We start from the raw sequence: 18,120 nt of genomic DNA on the forward strand, positions 1-18,120 counted from the left end.
GAAAGAAAGAAAGAAAGAAAGAAAGAAAGAAAGAAAGAAAGAAAGAAGAAAGGAAGGAAGGAAGGAAGGAAGAAGGAAAGGAAGGAAGGAAGAAAGAAGGAAAGGAAGGAAGGAAGGAAGGAAGAAAAAAAGAAAAAAGAAAGAAAGAAGAAAGTTTGATGTTCCTAGCCCAAAAGCTGGAGGTTGGATGTAGAATGCTTACTCCTAGAGAACAGGAAGAGAGAAGATGGAGTCAAGGAGGAAACTGAAGGAGTAAGAAGGTAGGGAACAGAAAAGAGAAAAATAGAGAACAAGACAGGTAGGTAACCAAGGTTTGCATTTGGAGCTGCCCCTGGCTCCTAATGCTACTTCTGAGGGCAAAGGAACATCATTAGCTGCCTTTCTGATATCTTCTCCCATTTAGAGGGAACTCTGCCTCCTGTTTCATTCCCTCAGGCCACCAAGGGAAGGATGGGAGACATCCTTGCCCTCTGTCATCAGCCTTTCCCATAGAGGCAAACCTAAGTGCCTTCAATCCTCCATTCCATCCTCTGCTCTACTGTCAAGGACTTTTGAAAAAACACACATAAGCACATAGCAATATTGAAATAAAGAAGTCCCTTTCCAGAAAACAAAGAAATTGGCACCAACTGCTAAGCGGGGACACTGGTGAAATGTGACACAGAAACACATGGAAAGGATCCAAGTCATAGATGCACAACCCTGAATATTATTAGTGGGATGGTGCTCCTTCCCAATGCCTTGGAGGCAACAGAACAGGGAGGGCCCCATATCTAAATATGGATGAGAGTATAAGAATGTGAGATCATGAGATTTTAAGGTACCTTGGATAACGGAACACAGAATTCAGAACAAGAAAGAACTTCAGAATACAGAACAAGGAATGTCATACCTGGAAGAGAGCTCAGAACATAGAATGTTGGATTTGGAAGCACCTTAGAACATGTAGAGGTTGATAGAATCCCATCTTGCATTAAAAGGCTTAATATGACAATAGTAAAGTCTACAATACATACTATGAAATGTATGAACATAGTACCCAGAATGTCAAAGCTAGGAAGGATCTCACTCAGAAAACAGAACTTAAAATGTTAGAACGTGATGGCTTTTCAGAACATAGAATGTCAGAATCGGAAGGGAGCCTAGAACTCAGAATTCAGAGGTAGAATGAATTTTAAAACATAGAACATTAAAGTGAAGAGACATAAGAACATAGACTGTATGAGCTATAATGGACCTTAGAACCTAGAATAGAGAATGTCTGAGCTGGAAGGAACCTTAGAACATTGAATCTCTGAGGTAGAAGGAATCTTAGAACATTAGAACTAAAAGGAACTTTAGAACACAGACTGAGCTATAATGGACCTTTGACCCTGTAAAAGAGAATGTCTGAGCTGGAAGGAACCTTAGAACATAGATGTCTGAGGTAGAAAAGATTTTAGAACATTAAAACTAAAAGGAACTTTAGAATAGGCCGTCCGAGTCATGATGGACCTTAGAACCTAGAAAACAGAATGTCTGAGCTGGAAGAAATCTTAGAACACAAGACTGTTAAAATTGAAAGTGACCTTAAAACCTAGAACGTCAGAGCCAGAAGAGACCTGAGAACACAGAAAATTCAATCTTCAGAGACCATCTAGTCCAATTCCATCCTTTTTCAGATGAAGAAACTGAGGCACAGAGAAGTGGTGATATAATTTTCCCAACATCCTACAGGTGCTTCCATCTTGAAACTCTCCAGCCTTATATAAGTGGAAGAGCTGTTAGGTGCAACCCAATGTAGTACATTAGCAGATTGTGCCCTGGGTCTTGTTGGGGATTAGGGGGTCATTCAGAGAAGTCATCTCTCAAGGGCTTAGTCTGAAGATCATATTATGGAAGGGTAACAATGGACCCCCAGTTGAAAAACACATAACATCTCTGCCACGGGGGCTTCTCTCCTTGCCATGGTTCTATTGCACCCACTTGACCTGTGTTCAAATTAAACCAGTGCCCTGACCTTGCCCAAGCACAAGAGACTAAACTTTCTTCAGTTAGCCCACGGCCAGTGCCCCAGAGCATTGAATGTTGAGTCCACAATTCTCACTTGGGAGCCAAAGAATAGGCAAAAGGTCCCACTCTAGACTAAGGTGACAGTAACAGGGGGGCCTGGGGCCCCAAGAGACTATCAGTGGTGACTCAAAGGGGAGGTGTTCTGAGGATCAGCTTAAGGGAATGAGAAATACAGTATCCTGGGCAGTTCACCTGAGAGTGCCATCCACCAGAAGACCCCTTTCAAGGAGGCTGAAGGGGGAGAAATAGCATGGGAGCATCGGAGCATAAGAATTCACAGGTTAGATCTGTCGTGAAGGAGGTTTAGATCACTTAACAACTCAACGGCAGGTGAGAGAAGGCCTAACGCTATGAGGATGCTGCCCTGGGCCGTCTATCTGGGGCAGTACCCTGCTAGGGGGCCCGTGTCCCCCTGGAAGCCTTGGTGGGACAGCCAGAAAGCTCCTGCTTCTTCAGGCCCCCCCTGCACATCATATTACACCCTCGGCCTGGCCGAGGCTACAGACGTCAACCCGACGTTAGGAGTCAAGTCCGGAGAGACTACGGTCCCTTGCTAGTGTACTCTTCTGGATGCCGGAAGGCCATCGGGGAAGGACTCAGGACGGAAAGCTGACCACAGAGCCCTGGGGACACATTTGTATCCACCCTCCCAGGACCAGAGCCTGGGGCTAAGCCCCAAAGGCCAGCATGTGGAACCTCCCCTCCTATTCTACATGGAGTGGTTTACACATGAGTAAGAGTCCCCATCCTGTAGGACGGGCCAGGAAAAGGTGCATGGGGCCAGTTGGCCTTGAGTCCCTCGCTTTGGGGCTGCCTTGGCACTAATCTGATTGAAGTCCAGCCCTGCCCTCACACGTTTCTCCCTCTTGTCCAGCCTTCCCAAGCTGCCTCAATGGAAATCTTACTGACAGATATGCTTGTGGATCTGAGTGTGGTCCAGATGGGGAAGCAAAGGAGAAAAGGGAGGGTCCAGTCTAGTGCTTTCCAGAAGTACCCTACTTGGGTGAAAGCCTAGAGCTGGAAGGGACCTTTGAGGCCATGGACTCCAACATTCCTATTGGACAGAGAAGGAGGCCAGGAGTGAGTGACTTGTTCAAAGTCACAAAGGGAGTAAGGGACAGAGCCAGGATTCGAACTCAGGTCCCCTGGCTCTATATTTAGTGCTCTTTTCATGACATCACCACTGCCCCCCATCACCATGTCTACACAATGAATGCAGGGGAGTCAGGGGTCAGTGCAAAGCCAGGTCAGTGGGCCTACTCTTTGGGGGTAAGGCAGGAAGTGCTTGGGTCCTTAGGTACAGGTCCTGCCCACCTCCCTCCTAGGTTAAGGTCGGGGAAGGTGCAAGGGTAGGGAGCGCCAGGGGGACGCTGAGTGACAGCCAGGCAGGGGTGCTTTGTTTCATTGTAGAAGGCAGCTTATGAGGCCTGGCAGTGAAACAAGTAAGTGGGAGAGACTGGATTTTGACAACATGCTACATCACTGTTGAAAACAAACAAACAAAAAAAGTTTCAAAAATAATATATATATATAATATAATATATTTATATAATGAAAAGCTATCGACTAGCAGCAATGGTTCTAGAGTTCTCTTAGCACCAAAACCAAGGGGGATGAGGGATGGGGATGGGAACAGGAGACAGTAGAAGGACAGGGAAGGGAGAGTGTGAAAGGTTCAGTGTTGATGACGTCTACACTATAAGTTTAGGTCCTAGATGGCCAGCTTCTGGTAAGGGACCAGGTCCTCTGAGACAGGAGAAAGTGAAGGAGGAAACCTTCCCAGCCCTGGTGTTTTTCAAAAAGCCAGGCTGAGGATGCTGGTGACCCGACCACGCTGTTCCCCATCTGACCCGTTCTGCTGCCTAGGATGAGGTGTGTGAAATGTGAACGGTTCCCACCCCCACCCAACAAAATGGACCTGCGTCCAGGGTATAGGGAATTGGATTTTGATTTAAATACACATATATGTCATCCTTATAAATACGTACAAAAGTTTATCAGCCCACACGATTATTTTTGATTTCCTTAGGAGGTACAGTGGTAGCAAATGAACGAAACAGCCCTAATTTAGACTTCCTTGGTCTAAGTTGGTACTTGTCTTAGAGGGCAAGTAAGTGGCTATTTCTAAAGCTTATGATATTTTCATTTGTCAATGTGTCTGGTGTGTGTGTGTGTGTATGCGTGTGTGTGTGTATGATTATGCATTTGTATGCATTCAGGTATGCTATGCTCGGACCCACGTCCAAGCACGTAAGCCTATATGGGACCATGTGCATGTTAGGGTGTCCAGGTACGTGCATTGTGAAAGTGCATATGTGTGACCATGTGTGCAACCATATAAGTGTGGCTGTGTGTAGGCTAATTCACTGAGAGGCCTGTCCCACTTTTTACTTTTTTTCATTCTCTTTAGGACATTTTTACCCTTCAAAGAAGAAAGATTTCACAGGGATAGACAAAGCATCCAGCTTCCTGCCAGGCTGTGGACTGACTGTGTGATCACCTTGGTCACAAGAGAAGGAGTGAACCTCTGGGAAGTCCCCAATATGACTAACCCAGGACTCATTTTGCATTGATAGTACCTGCTACTGAATAAGGGCAGGTATTCTGTGACTCTATTACAAAATAATAATAACAACCCCATCCCACCCCCCAACACAACAATCTATGCCTATAGAATATAAATAATTAGAATATCTTTTCATTGTTGTCATTTTCTCATTTTCAGCCCCAAATCTTTGCCTCATTTTGGGTCTGGACTTGGAGGATTGTTGACTGTTCCCAAGGGCCCTGGAACTGAAAGAAGTGTTACTGTCTTATCCCCTATGACATCACAACATAGATGCAAAAGGTCCACCCTCTCTTCCACCTGGTTCAAACCCCATCATCTATTGCTGAGGGGTACCTGGGTGGAGACCAGGGGAGGAGCAAGGGGAGATGAACCGCTTGGCTTTCCTCCTCCTCCCACCAGCAGGAACTGGGGAGGAGGGGATGGATGAAAGGTGTCACGATTTGCCTGACACTTTTGCTTCTAAGACAGTGAGGAAAATAAAATCAGCAAGTCGATTCCCGAATTGAAGTAAATGGAGGAAGGAGAAGGGAGAAAACACTCCATTTCACAAACTGCCATCAGAAATAAGAAACCCGACTCCAACTGGGCCAGAACCAGCGAACAAAGCCACCTTCCCCCAAAACAAACATACAGACAAATAAAAAACAACCCCTCCGACCCACCAGAGGAACCAAAAAACAAACAAACAAACAAACGACAAGAACAACAAAAAAAAACACCAAAAACCCAAACAAGAACATACATGAGGTGAGCTACCAGAGAGGTGGTTGACAGAGACCCGTCATTTTAGCTTATACTGTTGATTGGTTGTTAGATTGGAATCCCAGAGGCCCCTAGCATGGGCCATGATGAGTAAGAGTGAGTTGCCACGGATACTGCAGCTGCCAAGTTTTGTAGATAAGAGGAAAGTGTTTGACATCATCCCATTCTGAAAACTCCGAGTAGCTTCAGTCAGATGCATGTCCCCTCAATTTTTTAAAAAATTTTCAGTGTGGGTTCATATATATATAATATATATATTTATATAATATATCAAAGCTTAAGAGTATAGATATTTTTCTTTTAAAAAATTATTCAACAGCTTGGTAAAATCTGAGGCAATGACTTCCTAAAGATCCGAGTAAAACTCCGACCCGTGGTCCACGCTTGGAAGCACTGGCTTCTGGTCCAGGGCAGACATCCTACTGAGGACTTCAGCAGACAGCGTGTAACTGTTGCCAGACTTCTCCTCGAACCAGCTATCCAGCGCCCTTTTGGCATCAAAATTGGCGATGGGGGGTCCGTTTACAGCAATTGTCAAAAGGTCGCTGAGCTGTTCCAAGGTCAGGCGGGAGCGGTTGTTCTTACGCACTCGTTGGAGGGCGACTCGGCCTTTCTCACAGCAGGCTGTGGAAGTGGGGAGGACCTTAAGGATCTGGATGATTTTATTCAGTAGGGGAAACCTCTGCTTGTACTTGCAGATGTGGCTGATGAGGTCTTTGAAACCATTTTTAGTATAGTAGTCAGACTTGAGTTCCCGCCACTCCATCAGCAAGCTTCCCCTCGGGTCCATCCCCTCTCGGCAGATCTCCCTGGAGAACGACGGGATGGCTTCCAGGTGATCCAAGATCTGGACCACGTCCTCCTTGCCATAACTCATGAGCTCCTCGGCGCTCCTGGGCCAGGCTGCCAGGTCAAACACCTGGCAGGCCTTCACGAAGGTCCGGCTGCGGGAATCAAACCTCTGGGCCAAGATCACCTGGGTCTTCTGGCAGATCTTCTCCCGGATGGACTGGAATTTGGCCTCAGCCACCCGCAGGTTCTTCACGGCGACGCCGTTGAAGCTCTCTCGGAAATTCTCCTCGAACTCCTGCAGATACTCCCCAGGAGAGTCGGCCAGCCGACTGATCTCCTGGATGGCCTCTTCGATCTTGTCGTCCACCTGGGACACGAGGAGGTACTCGCCCTGGAAGATGTAGGCCAGGCGGGAGAGCACAGCAATCACATCTAGTAAGAAGTAGATCAGCTTGATTGACTGGTAGTCCATGAGGAACTGGAGGAGGGCCAGAGCGATGGCGGACGCGTCCGCACGTTGCGTTTGCCCGCTGACGTCCTTGAGGTGGGCAACCACTTCCAGGTAGTCCTTGATTAGCGCATTGAGAACGTTCTGCTCCCCGATGATCCACCTCACGGCCCGGATATCTCCCAGGAACTCCGTCTCCTCGCAAAGGGTAGAGGCCGTCAAGCGAAGCTCGCACATCAGGCGGGGTGAATAGCGGTAGAAACTCAATAGCTGTTTCAGGTTATTCTCGAGCTCCTCCAGGCAAGGGAGCTCCTTCCCGCTGATAGCGTCCAAGATTTCCAGGTGGGGCCGGTGCACCATGAAGGGCAAACAGAGTAGCCAGGGCAAAGTCTTCCTGATCGTCATAAACATGCTAGCCCGCAAACTGGCCGTGATGTTGGCTCCGTCCACACCCAGGCCAATGGTTGGCTTCTCATCCTGCAGCCTGATCCCCAAGGAAGAGAACGCCCGATCTAATGCTTGGAGATAACTATCCGTGGTCGAGAACCCCAGCTCCTGCAAGGACAGGAATTCTGTGGCAGGGGGCCCGTCACTACTCGTGTATTGGACATAGATGGCCACAGTGTCAGCCAACACGTCATCGCTCTGCCCATCCAGGATGATGCTGAGGAACGGCGACTGACGGATGCGCTCCACCAGGTCTTCCCGCAGAGCCCTGGCGATGTGGTGGATCAGAATTTGGCAATCCCCTTCGTTCATGTATTGATCCACCACCTTGAGCTCACACTTCCTCAGCAATTCCGCCAAGGGCCGGAAATCAAAGTAAGGCCTGCCCTCCAGGGCCAAGTGGTAGGCAGTATTGAACAGCAGAGTCATGTTCCGGCACATCTCTTCTGTCTTTTCCGGGTGCATCCGGAGCTTATAGAGCTGCAGGCATTTCTTATGCAGGTTGCTTTGGCTATGGAGCTTGATGGTGTGGATCTTGAACTGTTTGGAGCCAATGATGAAGGCCGACGTCCGGGAAGACTGCACAGTGTACTGCCGGCACACGTGGCACCACATCTCATTGAGCGTGGGGGAGTACCGTAGGAACCAGAATTTCTTCAGCCACTCCTGCTTGAAGCGCCGGATCCGGCGCCCCGTGGCGGAGGACATCTTTGAAGGCTCGTCCGTCGCGGTGATCATCTCGTTGGAGACGGACTCATCTGCGGAGTCCACCTCCTGGTCATCATCCTCCAGCATGGTTGGGACGGAGACCACGCTTTCTGAGGCTGAAAGAGAAACGGAAAGGGAAGTTTATGCCCTGCTGGAAAGGACATGGGATCTTCTGAAGCAGATGCCTTATCATCCAAGGGCCCTACTGTATCAAACAAGTTAATGCCTCACTTTTGGATCCCATTTTCTAAGGGATATAATTTAATTTTGTTTATTTTAAAATTATTTTTATTTATTTTGTTAAATATTTCCAAATTACATTGTTTTAAATTTTTAAAATTTGAATCTTTGGAAATGTTGAGCATCGAATTCTCCCCTGCCCCTCCCCCCATTCACTGAGAAGGCAAACAATATGATATCAATTATACATGTCAAGTCATGCAAAACATATTCCTATATTAGTAAGGGATCTGATTTACCAATAACACTAGTGATGCATGTCGATCATCCACCTTCCAGGGCATACCTATAAATGCCACCCTGGCTAGTTCCCACCACCCAGCTGCCTCCCCTCACCCAGAGTCAAGGCATGCTCTTGAAATGCAAATAAACTTCCAATATTCTGGCTTTGACAACTAATAGCATTTCCTAGGCAGTGAGACTTTAAGTAAGTCTCTTGCCCTCTCTAGGCCTCAACTTCCTCAAATGTAAAGTGGAGATGACAAAGCTGGGCACCACTCACCTCTCAGAGTTGCTGTAAAGAAAAGGCTTAGGGATTCATAAAGCACTAGGCTCCTGAGTACTACAAAGAATTGCAGTTTCTGCAGATCACAAGCCCTCCCTGCCTTAGGGAATACTCTTCTGCCTATTATGTTGTCAAGTGATTGGAAACCCATTACCCAGAGGCCAATCTAGAGGAGACGAACTTGTATATGGTAAGCAGGGCTGGTCCTCAGAGGACAGACACATGCCATGGGTACCTGGACCCAGCTTGGAAGACTTTATCAGAGCTAAATCCAACTGTCCTACCTTTGACAGCCCAGCCTCACTTCTCTAATGTGATGAGACACTGAAGCAGGAAGAGAAGGTATGTGCTGTTATGATAACAGAATAGTCAATATTATACTCTATAGGTACTTAGGCTGGGTAATTCGGCAAGGCAAACTGGATGCCAATGCACAGAATCAGAGAAGGCATTCAAGAGATGGAGCAATGACTTCTGGGTGATCTGGGTCACTGTTCCCTGTCATGTCTACAGCCAACTGACGGCTAACAGACCTGGAGACAGTTGTCACATAAGAGCGCGATGAGATTTTAGCTAATGCCCCATCCCCACCACCATTCCATCATTCTCCTTCCCACAAGTGACCTTGTATTTATTTTTAAATATTTTGACAGCATGGTATCGGGGACCAATATTTAGCTTTAGAACCAGAAGACCTGGGTTGAAGTGCTGCCTTGACATGTATTGGCTGTGTGACCCCTCTCATGGAACCTCCCATTGCCATTGGTAATTCTCTTGATAAATCTGCATTGATAGAGGCAGTTTCTGAATTGGGAGTTCCCTATACTTATGACATCACAGGTCCAATCAAAAAACCAACATTTTGCATAAACTGTACGCACATATGTACACATTGTCTCCCCAAATAAATGTAAGCTTCCAGAGAGTCGAGCCTGTTTTATGTCCATCCCTTTATCCCCAATACCCAGCACATAGTAGACACTTAGTAAATGCTTGCTGACTGACTGATTGGTTACACCATTGGGAAGGTAAGTCAGGACCCCTGACGGCTTCAGTTGCATGGCCAGCCAGGACTAACTGATGAAGGTGGTCAAGAGTTGGAGGCAGGTCCACGGAACCAAAGGTTCCAGGGGCTCTGCAACTTACCACCCAAGGACAGTCTGTCCCTCTGGCCACTTTAACCCTGGATGGAAAGATGGCAGCATGGTAGAAGGTGGGAAGGTGGGGGGACATTAAAGGCAAGGGTCAGACAGTTCCCTTGGGAGCAGTATTCTCAAGCCACACTCCCAGATGAAATGACTTCATCTCAATCTCTGGGGTTTTGAGAAGCCTTCACAAATGCATAAACAGCAAACATAGTTTCTGTAGACTGAATAAATATGTCACATACATCTATGCACTGCTATTTTATCTGTAGATGCAGATGTACATGTATGTATGTGTATGTGTAGGTATATACATATATATTAATATGTCCTTGTGTATGTGATTAAGAAATACACATTTATTTCTATCTTATAGATGTTTGTCAATTTCCTTTCAGTTTTAAATGTTCAACCTTTGTCAGAGATGTTGATTTGAAAGGTGTTTTTTTTAATCCATTCTATATCTTTCTTTCTGATGTCATCAACACTGAATTTAATTATGCAAAACCCTTTTAATTTTACATAATTAAGTCTGCTGATCCCGGCATTTGTGGTATCTTCTATCCTGTTTCTAGTTACACATTTTTCCTCTATCCCTAGTCATGAGAGATTTAACCTTTCATCATTCTCAATTTGTCAAACAGACAAATGTCAGGTATAGGTTCATAGTAGCTTTTTGTCAGGGATCAGGGATTTTTTTCCAGTCAATAGATATTAAGAGGATAGCTAGTATCAGGTAGCTAATGTTTAGAAAGGGGTCCTCATATCCCAAAGGCTGGGAACCACAGGACTAGATTACATGTTCTATTAGCACTAATAAGTAGCATTTATATAATGCCTTAACATTTACAAAATGCTTTACAAATATCATCTCATTTTATTCTCACAACAAGCTTGGGAGGTACATGCTATCATTATCCCCATTTCACAGATAAGGAAATTGAGGCAGAGGTGAAAGGACTTGCCCAGGGTCACATAGCTAGTAAGTGTCTGAGGCTGGATTTGAGTTCATGAAAATAAGCCTTCCTGATTCCAAGCCCAATGCTCTATCCTCTATGGCACGAGCTGGGCAGGGACTACTCCTTGTTTCTATTTCCTCCTGTACATAGAATGCACTTAATATTGGCTGGATTGGTGTAGGTTAAGGCACAGGAGACAAGGCAACATGTCTCTCCACTCTCTGAATACCACCTCACTCCTCCCAATTTTAGCTCCCACTCCAACCTTGGGCACAGTCAAATTGGGAATGGAGACTAGTTAGACTCAGAGGCCAGGTTCTGGAACACCCTCCACTGGGTTCCACCACGAAGATGTCAAGAACACAGCACACACCCCCTTCCTGTGGTGGAACTTGCTTTATTGACAAGGGGTGGGGGTACAATGGAAAGTCCTGGAGCAGCCCACCCACTGGAATGTAACCCAGGCCTGTGGGACCCTCCCCACCCCGAGGCCATGGGTGCCCTCTGCCCAAGGTCCGCCCTGGCTCCGGACACACCACATCTCCCCTTAGAAGACTCAAGCGGTGGCATTTCTGGCCACCTCTACGCTGCCTACTGTGTGCTTCTCCCTCTATCTATTGTCTCAACCAGGCCAACTCACCTGTGGGGTCTGAAAACTCGGGGAGCTCCGGTACCTGGGGTGGCAGCAGAGGGGGCTCGGGCAGCTTCCCGGACTTGAGCATGTCCAATTCTGCCTGCAGCTCTCGTATCTTCTTTTTTAGGCGGATACAGTTAGGGCAGAAGGAGGTGGTGGGGAGCTCATGAGGGTCGGATGCGAGGGAGGCCTCAGCCGGGCTGTCTGCTTTGAACGATGAAGGCTCTTCCTCCTCATCCTCCAGCAAGCCTGTGTCTTTGGAGGGGCCGTAGGAGGCCCCTTGGGGAGCTTTCCACTCCTTCTCCCCCTGGTTCCTGGAGAGGTCCTGGGGCCCATGGGGTACGGCCATCCCACACTGATCATACATGTCTTCTGAGTGGAACTTGGGAGCTTTCCTGAGGACAAGTGGGGTGCCTGGGGCCAGAGGGTGCTCCTCTATCTTTGAAGTCTCCAGTGAGGCCTCCAAAACATCCTTGAAGATGAGGTCGATCTTCTTCTTCTTGGGCGGAGGGTGGGCATCCACTTCATCAAAGCCACGCTTGTAGGCGCTCTTGCCATGCCTTAAGACCGTGAGCTGAAGAGGGCCTCGAAGGTCCTCCTGGTAATCCAGGGCCTTCTCAGGCTTCTCTCGTTGCAGCCTTCTATCTCCTAGGAAGGAAAACCAGGGTGTGAGGAGGTGGGGAGAAAAGATCAAATCGGAAACACCAAGCTAGATCAGCCCAACTATCCTCTGGCCACCCATGACTGGTGCTGGCTTCCAGATCCTACCCAAAATGGCAGGTAGGTCACCCAGAGGATGATGAATGGAGGACCCCAGGAGCAGGTGTGAAGATGGAGTCTTATGGGCAAAGCAGTGTGCTGTAATGGAAAGAACCCCAGAACTGAAGTCGGCAGACGTGGGTTAAATCTTGGCTCTTCTACTAACTACCTACTGGATTACAGGTAATAATAATAATAACAATAACAAATAGCCAGCATTTATATGGTGCCTTAAGGTTTGCAAGGGTACATTATCTCATTTGATAATTTGGTTTGAACAAGTCACTTCCTTCTCTGGGCCTCAATTTCCTCACTCTATAAAATGAGGGGTTTAGACTAGGTGAGTTCTAAGGTTCTTCCAGCTCCAGATCCCAGGATCTCATGAGCCATTCATTCATTCATTGAGAAGGGAAAAACTGGAACAACCTTTACGATCCCTACCATCTGCAGGACGCTAGAGGAAGAGGACTCACCTAGCCCACCTTTGGCGAGGCCAGACAAAGGAAGTCACTCATCACTCCCCCCAATTCCCAAGGACCCCTCCTTCTTCCTTCCTCCCGCCTTCACTCCTAACAACCTGAGGATGACAGCTTCAACTTGGTAAAAGGTGTCAGGCACAGAACATGTTGGAATTGGCATTTTCCATGAGTCACTGACTTCCCTGATCCCCATCCCAACACAACCTATATTGCAATAAGACTTTCCCCAGAATACCCTCTCTGGTGGGAAAAATAAAACAAACAAAACACTGATTCTGGAGTCAGAGGGCCTGGGTTCAAATCCTACCTTAGACACTTAAGCCCTCTGTGCCTCAGTTTCCTCATCTGTAAAATGAGGGAGTTGAACTAGCAGACTTCTGACTCCCTTCCATGACTAGATCTAAGAATCTTTTTCTTGATTAAAAAAAAAAACTGGATGATATAAGAGCAAGCAAGGTTTTTCCTTATCCCCATAGCTGTTAGTGTTCTTCCCAACAAAACCCCTCCCCAGAACACACACACACACACACACACACACACACACACACACACAGAGACAGAGAGAGAGAGAGAGAGAGAGAGAGAGAGAGAGAGAGAGAGAGAGAGAGAGAGAGAGAGAGGAGAGAGAGGAGAGAGAGACAGAAACAGAGAAAGGTTACCTTAGAGACAATGTGGCACTGAAGAAAAGAACGGTAGGTTTGAAGCCAAAGGACCTAGCAAGAAATTTAGCATACTTGGCCTCACTTTTCCTCTCTGTAAAATGAGGGGGTGGGCTAGACGGCCTCTGGGGCCCCTTCTAGTTCTCGATCTGTGAAATTCTGTGTGTATCTTGCATCTGTGTTCATGTCTCTTCCCCTGGAGAGGAATGTAAGCTCTTTGAGGGCAGGGATCATTCCACTTTTGTCCTTACCTACTACAGTGCCTAATATGTAGTAAGTACATAAGTGCAAGTGGGATTGACTTGAACCTCTTACTCAAGACAGTAGGAGGAAATACAGGATAAGAGACAGTGTATTTCACTGAAAAGTACACTAGGGTCAAATTCTGGTGCTACTGACTGAGTGACTCTGGGTAAGTCACTGCTGTCTGATGGTCTTGGTTTCCCCATACATAACAGAATGAGGTTGCATGGTGTAATGAGCAAAGAAATGCCTCTGGACTCAGAGGATTTGGGCTCAAATTATGCCTCTGATCCTGACTATCTATAAGACCTTGGTCATCACTTAATCACTCTGGGCCTCAGTTTCCTCTTCTGTAAAGTGAGTAAGCTAGCGTAGATGACCGGTGAGGTTCCTTACATTTCAGTGTCTAAGATGCCAGGTTCTCTGAGGTCCTGTCCAGCTTTAAATCTATCATCTTATGGGAAAATACACTCCAAGGTGGGCAGGAAGACTTTTGGCAACTCAAGAGAAAAATGACATTGACCCCCAAAGTCATAATTTCTATAATAAAGCTGGATCTTCTCACTTGAAAATTTAAAAAGCATTCCAATTTTCATGACTCTTCTAGCTTTGAAATGATTTCTTTTCTCTTCTCCTGACACAGGGTGACCTCACCACCACAGTATTAGTTTACCCTGGGTCACACATGGTTATGTGTTAGGGAGGTGCTACTGTCTCCTAGAAGAGGGAAGGCAAAGGAGGCAACGGAGACCCTACCAAGTCTGAGCCCTTTTCCAATCACAATGTGGCAGCATGAGTACTTCACTTCTCAGTGGGCTTGTGGGGGAAGGTCCTGGTCCTTTGGGGATCGAAGGAGAGGCAGCAGTGGGGAAAAGATAATTAGGTTTAGAGCCTGAAAATGTGGCCCTGCTGCTTCTTAGCTATGGCAACATTGACAAGTTGACTTCTCTGGGCCTCAGTTTTTTCCTTTGTAAAATGGCACTTATCTCAAGGGGTTGTCATGAGGCTTAAATGAGATAATATGGGCAAACATTAAAGCACTTTAGAAAGGGGCATTGTCATTAGCCCATCCTAATCAGTGATTAGTTCATTTTTTAAGCTATACCATAAACCTGAAGTTATAAAGATAGTTAGATAGATAGCTAGATGGACAGTCAGATGGATGGATGGATGGATAGACAGACAGACAGACCGACAGAGAGATGGCTGTATGGTTGGAGAGATAGAAAGTAGATAATAGAAAGATAAATGTGGATAGATGATAGATAGGCAGTTAGATGATAGGTAGATTGGTAGTTGAATAGAATGATAGATGGATAGCTACATGTATAGACAGATGGATAGATAGGTAGATTGATAGATGTATGGATAGAAAGCAGGATAACTAGATGGGTAGTCAGAAGGGTAGATACATAGATGACATATGCATGGATAGATAGGCAAATAGACAGATAGATAATAGAGATGGATAGATAGGTAGATAGATAAATAGATGGATGTATGGAGATGGATAGATAGATATATATAGATAGATAGACAGATAGATGGATGGACGGATATAGAATCATGTATTAAGCACTTACTATGTGTTAGTTACTATGCTAATCTCTGATGACAAACATACAAGTAAATATAACAGCATAAAATTTATAGGTAGGAGGGACCTTAGGAATAACCTAGTCCAATATCCTCATTTTACAGATGAAGAAACTGAGACACATGGAAATTAAGTAATATTATCCCCATTTTACAAATTAGGAAACAGACTCAGAGAAATTAAACCTTTTCATCCACATTTTACAGATGACAAAACTGAGGTAGAGAGATATGATGTGAGTTTCCAAAAATCTTAGAGCTCATAAGCAGCTGAGCTGGGATCTGAACTCAGGATAATCAGTCAATATGCATTTATTGAAAAATCAAACCAAGAACTTAAGAAGGATTCATGTGTTATGTCCTGCATTAGCACAAGGGATCAAAAGACAAAAACCATCATTGCCCTAATGGGGCTTCCATTCTATTGCCTGTCATCTGACTCCTAATCCAATGTATTTTCTATTATACCACACTCCAAGAGAAGGTGTTTCTAACCCTCCTTTCAGCCAAAGACATTTGAATTGATGATCCCAAATCTGCTCTTATCAAAAGAGAAGCTGGGTGCTCTCCAGGGTCCTACAGCAATGTAGTTGCCTGAATCCTGGGTGCTGGCATGCCTGCGCGTATTGATGTCTGCCTATATAAACACACATGTATATTGCTATAGATATGTGTGTGAATGTATATAAGCATGTATACTTGTGTATATGTACTTGTGCATATAGATGTACATGCACACACACACACACACACACAGTAATTGTCTTGATAGTCTTGACACACTTTAAAGCCACTAAATACTAAAACTGCACTAAGATTTTCTGTGTATATATGAAATGTGTTGCATTCTCCCTTGCCTCTGAAACCATGCTTCACAGAATCACAGAACATTAGTGCTGGAATGGACCTTTGTTTCAGTACTTTTTCAGTCATGTCTGACTCTCCATGACCCTATTGGGGTTTTCTTGGCAACGATACTGGAGTGGTTTGCCATTTTCCTCTCCAGCTCATTTTACAGATGAGGAAACCAAAGTAAACAGAGTTAAGTGACTTGCCCAGAGTCACATAGCTAGTAAGTGTCTGAGACCAGATTTGAACTCAGGAAGAAGAGTCTTCCTGACTCCAGGCCCAGCACCCTGTGCCCTATGGAGCCACCTAGCTACCTATGGAATGGACCTTACAGATCTTCTAGAAAAGGTTAAGGACTCCTGGACTGGAAGGACCTTAGAGATCTTCTAGTCCAGGAGTCCTTAACCTTTTCTGCATCCTGGACACCCTTGGCAGTTAATTTGGTGAAGCCTATGGACTCCTCAGAATCATGTTTTTTGAATGCTTTGAAATGAAAGACATAGGATCACAAATGAAATCAATCCTATTGAAAGTTATTAAAATATTTTTTAAAAACAAGTTCATGGATTCCCAAGTTAAGAAGTCTTGACCAAGACAATCTTCCCCATCTTACAGGTAAAGGGACTGTAGCCCAGAGGTGAGGAGTGAGAGGTCTAAGCTCATACTGGTCTTAAATGGCAAGAAGCAAGATTCAAACCACATCCTCTGGTTCCAAATCCACATGCTTGAATGACTCCTTCACCTCTACACCTCCTGAGCCATGAGGGAAACTGAGTCAGGAGAGGAGGGAGAGGCACAGAAAGCCTCTTCATAACATATACCATTCCTTGCTCATGGGTCAGAGGAAATGCCTGCTTACATGAGGCCCCTAAAAACCAGGGACTTCCCTTTCTTTCTCTCCAGCTAGACAGAGGCTGCTTTTTTTGCCATAAGATTATAGAATCATAGTTCCAGGAAAAGAAGAGAGCTCACGAGTCATGTAGTCTATCTGTCTCATTTTAGAATTGCCTCTGTTAGTGATGTTGGGAAGTGTGCATAACAACTCACCAGCATTGAACTCTGCTTCTCTCTATTCCCAGGCTGGGTCTTATCTGTTTCTTGAGGATTTACCTTCAGCCTTAGGATTACATGAAGTCTTAAAACCACTGTGGTCAAGGAATACATCCCCTGATTTCTAGGAAGACTTGAAAACCCCATAATAAACCAACAGAATCTTAGAATCAGAAAGGAAAGTGGAAAGAGGAATCAGGTCAAGTCTTAGCTCAGTCACTGAGCCGAGTGACCTTGGACAAGTCATTTTCCCACCCTGGGCCTCTATTGTTTGCTCATCTATAAAATGAAGGTGTTAAAAAAAGGTGATCTGAAAAGTCCCTTCCAAGGTCTGACATTCTGGGACCTCAGAAGTCATCTAATCCAATGCATGCTCAAGGAGGAATTTCTTCTATGTCATCCCCGACAATAGCTCCAACATGTAGTCATCCAGGTTGAGGTTGAAGACTTTCAGTGACAGGGAACTCACTCCCTCATGAGTTGGCTCATTTTAGTCCTGGGAAACTCAAATAGTTAGGAAGTCCTGTCTTACACTAAGCCCAAATCAGCCTCTTTGTAACTTCACCTTTCAAATGTTTGCTGAACAACAACTCCATGCATCCATGAGATATCCTTTTCCTAAAGATCTACAGAGAAAAATATCCCATGACATACTCCAGACAACAATGAACCATCTACATTTTTCTGATGAATAAGACCAAAGCTTACAGCGGGAAAGCCCTTAAAAATCGTCTAATCTTATACCTCATTTTAGACATGAGGAAATCAAAGACTAGGGAACATGAGTCACATATTCTAGGTAACACAGTTGGTGAAGAATTGAGGAGGCATACAAGTCAAGGACCTCTGAGACCAAAGTCATCACTCTTTCCACTATGCCACACTGATGACAGACAGTTGGGTCTCTGGCCATGGGGTACCTGGCCTTGGCCAACCTCATGTCTAAGAAGCTTGAGTTGTTGTATCCTTCTAAGCAGACTCTTAAGAGAAGGAGGTAAAAGGATTCTGAATCCAGTGTTTAATAAATGATTTTGAAGCGAAATGAAGGGGCAGGTTCATAAGGTTCAAAGTATGTTCAGTTACTGATTCTCTGTGTAACCTTGGGCCAGTCACATCACCTTCATGGAAATCTCTGCACCCCAGCGTGGGCACATCCAGGAGAAGGAGAATTTTGCCCAACACACACACACACACACACACACACACACACACACACACACACAC

General features: G+C 45.6%; 1 protein-coding gene across 3 annotated transcripts in view; it reads right to left on the bottom strand.

Moving 5' to 3' along the window:
• Nucleotides 1-5,683: 5,683 nt before the first annotated feature.
• Nucleotides 5,684-18,120, bottom strand: part of PRDM11 (PR/SET domain 11) — an 86,121-nt gene continuing 73,684 nt past the window's right edge. For 2 of the 3 annotated variants that reach the window (XM_027837902.1, XM_027837901.1), the window contains exons 7-8: nt 11,268-11,909; nt 5,684-7,894 (exon numbers count right to left, since the gene is read on the bottom strand). In XM_027837902.1, coding sequence (XP_027693703.1) covers nt 5,730-7,894; nt 11,268-11,909 — 2,807 coding nt within the window. In that variant the 3' untranslated portion in view covers nt 5,684-5,729. The remainder of the gene's footprint in view (nt 7,895-11,267; nt 11,910-18,120) is intronic. The other variant, XM_027837903.1, reaches the window with a different exon arrangement.

This window comes from Vombatus ursinus, unplaced genomic scaffold, assembly GCF_900497805.2.
Source record: "Vombatus ursinus unplaced genomic scaffold, bare-nosed wombat genome assembly UNPS02014822.1, whole genome shotgun sequence".
Taxonomy (NCBI): domain Eukaryota; kingdom Metazoa; phylum Chordata; class Mammalia; order Diprotodontia; family Vombatidae; genus Vombatus; species Vombatus ursinus.